The sequence below is a fragment of the Nymphaea colorata genome, chromosome 11 (assembly GCF_008831285.2).
Source record: "Nymphaea colorata isolate Beijing-Zhang1983 chromosome 11, ASM883128v2, whole genome shotgun sequence".
NCBI classification, from domain to species: Eukaryota; Viridiplantae; Streptophyta; class Magnoliopsida; order Nymphaeales; family Nymphaeaceae; genus Nymphaea; species Nymphaea colorata.
This window is the reverse complement of record NC_045148.1, coordinates 9216804-9226001: the sequence shown is the minus strand read 5'-3', so window position 1 is coordinate 9226001 and position 9198 is coordinate 9216804. Positions and strand designations below refer to the sequence as shown.

Sequence of the window (9198 nt, the reverse complement as noted above, 5' to 3'; positions counted from 1 at the left end):
GAATCTGATTAAGGGAAGTATGGTTCAGATTGGACCTCGTAAACAGTGGATCAAAACTGGTTGGAACCATTGAATCCATACTCAAAAGGTGCACGCATGTCATGGCCTCTTGTGGTTATTCCTTGGTGTAAAACTCCTCAATACTCCTCTCTTGCTATTACTATTAGTAGAAAAGTTTCTCCACTACTTGGGACTCATCGCAAATGATCCAGAACTGGAGTATTAAACAATAGATCTCTTTTAGTTTGAGGACTTGAGTGAACCCAACTTAGCTAGGTGTATGGATCAATTATTGGTAAGAAAAATGAAAATCTTTTGCAGCTGCATCTAAAGGGTGCTCCAGTAAAGATTGGTCGCTGATGAGAATAGCTGGATCTCATTTGAAACCTTGAAGATCTCTCACTTGAATGTGCCAACGTGCAGGTCTAACAGACGTTTGCTGGAACAAAGACAACGTTTCAAAATGGGATCTGAAAAGCAGGCCAAGGCACTTGATTACATGTTCTTTGGCCTTAACTGCAAGTGAGATGTGATTGGATTGCATAGTTTGACAAAGACGCTGCTGAGTGCTGAAGATAAGGTTCAGTTCTGACTGTTGGCCCACCAATATGTATGCCCCCAAAGTTGCGAGCCAGATCTGGGCGGGAGAGCATCTCATATTAATAGGAAACTCAGACCTCATTTTTTAAAGTTCTCTTCTCGCATCTGCTTCATTTCCCGCATTCTAATGCTTCCTTGCCCACCACCAACTACTGATAATATAAACCTTTGAAGCATTTACTTCCTTAGTTCCCCATTTTCGCTTCCCACATTAGTTTTTGTGATTCCAATTAACATAGCTGGTTAAGTTGGTGGTGGGCAGGTAGAAGATCTGTCATCAGTTCTATTCCTATGAGCATTAGGCCTGCTCAACCATCCCCATCCCACCTCCTCTCTCTCTCTCTCTCTCTCTCTTGCACGATGTTTTTTGACTGTTAGACCAACGTGGTACGCTTGTTTTCACTTACACAACCACCAATACCATATGGACCTCAGATTGGTTGCGCTGAAAGTCCCCATTTTCAAGTGCCATCTGACTGATATTCCCTTGTAAAAGAAGCTAAAACAGATTTTGCGTTGCTTAAGTGCTTAACACCAATCTCCCTAAATGATCCACTTGGCTACAGCTGACATTAGAAGAAGGTTAAGGATTCACCTCTTATCAGGGATGCAACAACATGAACCGCTGATGGAGAATCTCAGATATCTATCACGAGACATAGATTGCTCTGTGGGTGTTTGGCAACAAGAACACTAATATGGTGTTTCTATAAGTCTCTACAAAAAAATTGGGCAGAATCAAACACTACGTTATAGTATTTCATTATAGTATTTCATAGACATACCTTAATGTTTGAGACACATTCATGAAACACTGTGTTTGCTAAACTAATGTTTGAAACAGATTCATGAAACACCGTGCTACTGATACTGTTACGAAATAGACCTACCTTAATGTTTGAGACACATTCATTAAACACTGTGTTGCTAAACTAATGTTTGAGACAGAAACACCGTTCTACCGATACTGTTACGAAGTACTGCCTTAGGTTTCCCTTCCATTGTAATGGTCAAGACCTGCAACGGAAAATTTCATCACTCGTAACCCTCGAAAATTTGATCCCTCAAATCCACAATAATCCATTGAATATGCGCTCATCGTGGCACTCGGGATTAACCTACCATGTTTCCGAAAATGGGACTCGATGACCTGATTCTTTAATCGCAAAACAGAAATTGCATTCTACCATTTCAAAAACTATTTTCACCAGTGCTATTAAAACCATCAGAATTATTAAAACTCAAAAGTTATTGGCCGTACACGTAAATTTCTGACCGCATGTCCACAATGTTTCCAAAGACAACAGAAAATGTGTCCCCATGAAAAAATAGTGGAGCAAATCCTAGCCCCAAGCACAATTTAAAATCTTTAGCATGATCAAAAGGTTAGTTTTTGTATCTGGAGATGAATCGTTTCTAGTCAACCATAGTCATAGGTTACAATTATTTCAGATACCAGACAAGATAAATACAAAACTGTAATTTTCAAAAGAGCAGGAATGGGAAGTAGACACTTAGATATAAACTAATCGAAATGACAGCGAGGGTAAAAAAATGTGCAGGCATAAACCGAATCCACAAAGATTAGAGCCCAAACTTCTTCAATACCAAATAACTGAGCCCAGAAGCAAAACAAAGATTAGAGTCAACTGAACCAAATATCCACAAAACTTATTGGAAGTATGCCTTCGGCAGCAAAAGAGACACATCATTCTGTGCCTAGATTGCGGAAATAAATCATACACTTGACATTATATCCCAAAACTGGAAAGGCTTGAGGCCTATGCTGCTGCTGAATTTAACCTTGGTTGCATTTTGAGGTACCAAAAATGACTACCGTATCCTTGACTGAAGATTAGATGCAACTGCATCAATGAATTCTTCCGTGCTCAAATACAAGTCCCTCGATACCCTGCATATAGTGGTATCAGATAATCAGGAAGACCTGGTAAGGAACAAGGACGTATAGGAAAGGAATACCGACTTAGGGCCATGAATTAGTATGGCAAGATCCTTTGTCATCTTTCCAGATTCTACTGTGTCAACGCATGCTGCTTCCAGCTTGTGGACAAAGTCCAACAGCTTGCCATCCTCATCGAGCTTTGCCCTGCCAGAAGTTTTGACAGTCAGATGAAAAGCCCAGTGGGACTAAGATTTTCAGCTTTATAAATCTGGGAAAATTCTAATAAGACACGGCATTTTTTGGGAGTAAGCACACCAGAACAATGCAGCCTCATTGATGCAAAATCATTCTACAAGATGAGTTTGGATGCCCTTAAAAATCATGAATACATATTCTAAGTTTTCCCAGAGTGCAAACACATGAAAGTGATGCAAACTGGAACCGGAAGCTGAACACAAGACGCTCAAGAACCTAAAAGGACTGTTTGGACTAGTTTGAACTAGTCGGTCAGACTCAGTCCAATTGACTATAAATAAATAAATGCATATAGCTATACTATATATATATATATATATATATATATATATATATATAGTATTCATACAGAAATAAATATAGACACATATTTTTCAATACAAAGAATGCACATAGAAATTATAAGTCGGCTGACTAATTGAACTACTCTGACCATCTGGTCGCCAGTTTGCAACATAGGTTAGTCAATATTCAACCAAATCAACTAATCAGACTAGTTGGAACTTTGACAAGTAAGCTGAAGAGATGAGACAGAAAAACATCTAGGCATAATTGCCAAATAGGAAAAACCAGGGGAAAACAGGAGTGAATTGATGAGAAAGCAAAAAGAAAGGAAGAAAGAAACCCATGGTATTGACATTAAAAGATAGCTTGACTTTGAAGTTTAGAGTTTAACTTTTTACCATTTAATTCATTTTTAGATTAAAATTTCTATTTTGAACATTCAAAAAACTTTTTTCTTGGATGTTTTTTTTTTCTTTTTCCTTTCAATCCTTCACTTGCTTTAATCACTGGACCACCATTAGTTTATATTAATAACCATTATTATGTTCCTCCGGAACCACCATTACTAGAAGTATTAAAATGATGGCTAATCTCTTCACTAGAATAAGAGACAGACCTGTGCTCAAGTCCGCGGGTCCAAGCAAATATGGAGGCAATGCTGTTTGTACTAGTTTCATGCCCCTTCTGGTGCTGACGATAATGTCGGGTCACTGTCCCATGAGCAGCCTCAGCCTCCAACGTCTTCCCATCAGAAGATAGCTGTGTCAAATGTGGAGGAGAAAACCAAGAAAATTTGAATAACATCTTTTCACGCTCAGAAAGTGAAGAAAATTGAAGATGAATGTGAAATTATTTACCAACACTGATGTCATTAGGCCCAGAGAGCCAAAACCTGCATTTCGTGAAATCACTTACGCTGTTAATGAGCTGAAGTTTATAGTGCAATAACATTAACAGGGTCAGTATGTATCAATTTCCAAAAAAAATAAAGGGTGGTGGTGGTGCCTGTAGCAAGGGTCAACAAATTTGAGATGTTGCAATGATCTTTAGGCCTTAAGTCCTATGGCAACAAATATAGCATCATGGAACTAACAAAAAGAAGACGCATGAATGAATAAAACGTTACCATCTGCAGCCAATGTTAAAAATTGTGATGCATTTTTAACAAGATTCAGAAAGCATAATACATTTAAATCTAAGATTTTCTCAAATTGGATTACATAAGGATACTCATACATGTAAGTATGACATAGCATAGGGCCATACAACTACCATGACATAACTGCAATATTACAGTGGCTGGGTGTTCTGACACAACCAGAGTATGTAGTAAATTGGATATGGCAGCAAAGGGAGATTTTGAGCATGAACAAGGAACTCACGTTCATGTTGTGTCAAATCAACTGAAGGTACCCCAAATTACCAACCTTACCCTACAGATATTTGCAATGCATCTGTGAAAAGCTATATCATATCCTTTCACTTGTTTGTGATGCCAACTCTCTTTTGTTGCAATAAGACTGGTAATGTCAGGATACACCAGTTTTTATGTATGAGACGAGTAACTAATTAAGGGAATATTGAGTAATAACAAGCCCGCAATCAGCTTGCTTGCTTCTACAATTGAGACTTGAAATGCAGCTAACAGTAACTAATTTCAGGAAGAACATTAAACATTAAAGGAGCAGAAAGCCAGCACCTTGGGCAAGAAAGTCACTCTGAACATCACCGTCATAATTTTTGCATGCCCAAACATAACCTCCATCACTTTTTAAGGCATATGCAACCATGTCATCAATTAACCGATGCTCATACCTGAATGACAAGGGACTTCTTCCTACTTTAGAATCATTCATCACAAACATTTTCATGCTTTAGATGCATCATGCAAGCTGACTTACCATATTGATACTTTCTCAAACTTCTCTTTCCATTTTTCTTCATATACCTCCTGAAAGATATCTTTGAACCTGTATAGACCAATCACAATAAAAGATGCTGAAGCTGCTAAAACATGGAACAGTTTCATCAGAAAAGTGGAAAATATATCCTAACACATATATCAACCACGCCAGCATTTACTTCATCAAATAGTATTTGGCATGCAAAAGTCAAGATAATTAAAACCTAGACTACCTGCCATCATATTTTTTTAGGATTGTATTTTTCGTGCTCAAGTAAAGGGGCCATTTCTTTCCAAATGCCATTGACATTGATGACTCAGCAAAAGCTCGAATAGACTGAAAATTGAAGGAAAACAAATATGTGATAAAGTTAACTCCTGAATGATTATGCAGAAAAATAAATGGCAAAGAGTACCTCATCAACGTTGTACATGGCCATCGCGATCCCATCACCTTTGAAGTTGAAAACATCAAGCTCCACTGGTGAATTGTCATTTTCAGGGACTACATAGACCATCACAGGGAGATAGAAACAATAGTGAGAGGGTATGTTTAATAAGATCCAGAACAATCTGATTCTCGGTTTCAAAGGTTCTATATAACCAACACCAAATATGCAAGCCCTTACCAAAGACCATTTTCAGCTTTCCTGGACCTTTAATGACCATATCAGTTGCACGATATTGATCCCCAAAAGCATGCCTACCAATGCAAATAGGCTTCTTCCAACCTACAGTCAGCTGGAAAACATGAAAACAGACAGTTTGAAAAATCATTTTTAACAATATCAAGAGTGGAACTAGGTTAATTACCAGGTATAAGTCTGGGAATGTTTTTGCACAGAATAGGTTCCCGAAACACAGTCCCTAAAGCAAGATAGTGCACGATCTTGTCTTAGTAAGTCTTATTAAAGAATTCCAATCAACGAAAGCTTGTAAAAAAGACAGGTAAGTTCCATTACCCAATTACACAGATTACTTTATACAGGTTGATAATATTTAATATAAATGCTGCATATTTTAAGCAATTATACAGGTCGCTCTATACAGGTTGATAGTACTTGATATGGATACGCTAACTAAACATAGCAATACTACATTCCATGAGTCCATATGTGTTTTTACAGGTGCCTCTAGACAGGTTAATAATAATATAAATGACACTAGTTGCACCCAGAACCTCATAAATGGTGCTCCTTGGGGCTATCATTTGATGCAAGGGCTTGTCAAGCACCAAATGCACACACTAATTCATTCATATTACAAAGCATTGATCAACATTTAAGCACACATTTTACTTAAAGCAGACAAAAAACTGACAAAATGTGCACAGAGAATACTTTTAAAGGAGGACATACAACACTTGATGGCGTCCATCACAAAGGACCCTGTAGCCATCAATCATAACTCCAAACTTAATTCCCATTCCAAATGAGGTAGACATATTTGACTCACCCCAAATGTAATTAGATCAACCAACCAACAAGAGGCTCTGAAAAGCATGTACAATTTGAATTAAAAAGTGTCAAAAGAAAATTCAATAAAAGCAGTTACATGCCATTTAATATGTTCCTAATCGTTCCGTTAGGACTCCTCCACATTGACTTCAGCCCAAATTCCTTGACTCTAGCTTCATCTGCAATTTTTTTATAGCAAAACATAACATATGTAAGCATTTACTGAACATTGATCAAGACTGCAAAATCTTGGTACTTGAATCATGAATATGCTTCTCTATCTAGTTCCAGTGTTCCAAACATGATAAACGGAAAATCATTGAAAGCTAGAAAAAAAAAATAAACAAAGTTGAAACACAAACAAGGAATATCTTGCTCACCTGGAGTAATTGTAGCACATTTCACAGCCACATTATACCTACAAATGAGCTAGATGGCATGACTATATTTTCAATAGAAACTAGCCATTAGGAAAACTAAGATCAACCAAAAAGAAGAAATATGATTGGTAATTTTTCTGAAATCTTGAAAATTTAGGCATGTGTGCCGCCAATATTTAGAAACCCCCTCCCCCTCCAAGGGGAATTATTCAAGAACAAGAAAATAGCGATCTTGCAAACAATTTATCTCCAAGCTAAATAAAGTAAAACAAAGGCACAAAATGCAAATAATTTCTTAACCCTTTAAGCCATTATCTTCAAGATCAAAAAAGAGATGGCTAACCGATCCTTTGTAGTTAAAATCCTGACCAGTCCAATCCTGAGTCAGTTTGTCAACCAACCTTTTTGCTGTCTAACCAGTGACTTGTTAGTCAACTAGTCAACCTAGTCGTTGATCAGCCAACTAGTCACTGACTTTGTGCGCCAACTTGACTGTCACTGACCAACTAGACCTTTTATTGTCTTGAATGACTTGCATCCAACTTCTGATTTTCACAACTTAGAACCAAAGTAGGAAGTTCATTAACAATAGAAAAGGATCACTTACTTCAGTGTAGCTTCAGCACTTTCAATCGTAACTTTATCATCTGTAGCATCGCGGTTCAAAATTCCTAAATCATAATATTTAATATCCAAATCTAGATAGGGAAATACAAGCTGCACATACATAAAGAAAACAATCAAAGAGTTGAAAATAATTTGTCCAATAGAGCTAGCATAAGAAGTAAAGGCATACCAGTCAACAAATAAAAGATGAACTACTTCAAGAATAATAGTTAAGCATTTGAATTCAGTAAGAAATAAGAGGTCAAAGCTGTCGCTAGCAAGCTCCTTAGAATGCATAAATACTTAAAAGTGAGGACTCAGAACTGAAATAGGAGAACTTCAAGCGACTTAGACCCTCCTTATCAAATCTATTAGACGAGCATTTATCTTTCATCCCTAATGCAACAGATAAGCATTTCTATTTCACCCGTAATACAAATTAACTATAGGATCCACTGTTCATTCTCGAGCAACAGGCTTCTAGCAGCAAACAAAAAAAGTAGATACTGCAACTTCGCTAAGAAGCATATTTTCATAACTCCTAATCAACTAGAAGTCCTCCCATCAATTAGAGAAACGATAACCCAAAAACATTGGTAGTTCCGATAAAACACGCATGTTCCAAGCAAATGCATATAAAGTGACACACAATTCTTAGAAACGAAACGACCCCAAGCAGATTTATTATCCTCCCACGCTTACTTCCATACTGCTCAAAATAAATAAAGAACTGTCAAAGCTTCTTCGAATTCGTCAATGCAATGTAAGCATATGAAAAATTTAAAGAAGAAGAAGCAGACCAGGAAAAAAAAAATCTCAAAGCCGCCCTGGTGATCCAACTAGCAAGCGGTAACGGAAACGACATGGAAGAAAACCAAAGACAAACTTAACCAACCTTGTCCTTAATCATTCTCCAGATAATTCGCGTCATTTCATCCCCTAAATCCAAAAAAAAAAAGAACAGAAAATAAAACTCGAGCGCGGGCAAACAAATGACAACAAAAAACAGAGAAACAAAGAAAAAAATCATATCAGACGAGCGCAATGGAAGACTCACCGTCCATTTCGACGATGGGATTCCGAACTCTGATCTTCTCGATGGGAGACGTGGACGAAACGGAGAGGGCGCGCACGATGAGTCGCGACCGCGAGCTCGGAGTTGACAACCTGAGGGAGAACAAGCCATTGAAGGAAGAGGGCAGCAGGGAACCAGAGTTAGGGTTAGAGCGCGGGAGCAACAACGAAGAGGAGGAGAGTGCGGCCATGGCTCTCGCTGACGGTCGGAAAAACATTTCCTGCGTTTGGAGGGAAGAAAAGGATGGGGAGGAATCAGACTCGCGAAAGAAGCGGAAAAAGGGCCGAGAAGACGGTTGGATCTCATTTGGATTTCCGAAACTGAACCCGAATATGTTGGAGGATTCAGATACTTGAGAGATCTGCTCAACATGGCCAAATTCATTTTCCTTTTCTTCGTCTTGCTCATAAGAATCAAACTGATGAGAATCAAACTGACGATGGAACTTTTAAAATTGAAAAATTTAAAGACTTCAATCAACATGTACCATTGAATGCCGATTATTTGAATATAATCCGATGCCGAATTCAGATTAAAATGTATACAATCTAATAAAAATAATTCATAAAAACTTAGTAACAAGCTCGATGTCTGTTAGTACTAGTTATCTTATAATCCAAAGCAGGCATAACAGATCAGTTTTTGTTGAACATATGCTTGAATTCAGATCGAATCCAATCTATTTGTTTCCGATTTATGGGCAAAATAAAATGGTTCATTTTCCTTATAGGATC

At 37.7% G+C, this 9198-nt stretch overlaps 1 protein-coding gene across 1 annotated transcript; it reads right to left on the bottom strand.

Moving 5' to 3' along the window:
• Nucleotides 1–2197: 2197 nt before the first annotated feature.
• On the bottom strand, nt 2198–8744 carry LOC116264829 (isocitrate dehydrogenase [NADP]-like). The gene is made up of 15 exons (XM_031645242.2): nt 8447–8744; nt 8285–8328; nt 7391–7500; nt 6784–6821; nt 6505–6582; nt 5760–5813; nt 5576–5677; nt 5363–5451; nt 5180–5283; nt 4945–5013; nt 4743–4858; nt 3901–3935; nt 3660–3802; nt 2585–2707; nt 2198–2512 (listed from the first exon to the last, which is right to left on the bottom strand). The coding sequence occupies exons 1-15, from the start codon at nt 8679–8681 to the stop codon at nt 2434–2436; spliced, it is 1419 nt and encodes a 472-aa protein (XP_031501102.1). The 5' UTR covers nt 8682–8744; the 3' UTR covers nt 2198–2433.
• Between the last annotated feature and the right edge of the window lie 454 nt (nt 8745–9198).

Excerpts from the sequence above, each read along its gene's own strand:
- LOC116264829 (XM_031645242.2), bottom strand. The coding sequence starts at position 8,681 with ATGTTTTTCCGACCGTCAGCGAGAGCCATGGCCGCACTCTCCTCCTCT. Across the intron at positions 5,014-5,179 it reads CTAAAAAAATATGATGGCAG|GTTCAAAGATATCTTTCAGG; the intron begins GTAGTCTAGGTT and ends TGGTCTATACAG. Across the intron at positions 3,803-3,900 it reads GCCTAATGACATCAGTGTTG|CTATCTTCTGATGGGAAGAC; the intron begins GTAAATAATTTC and ends CATTTGACACAG.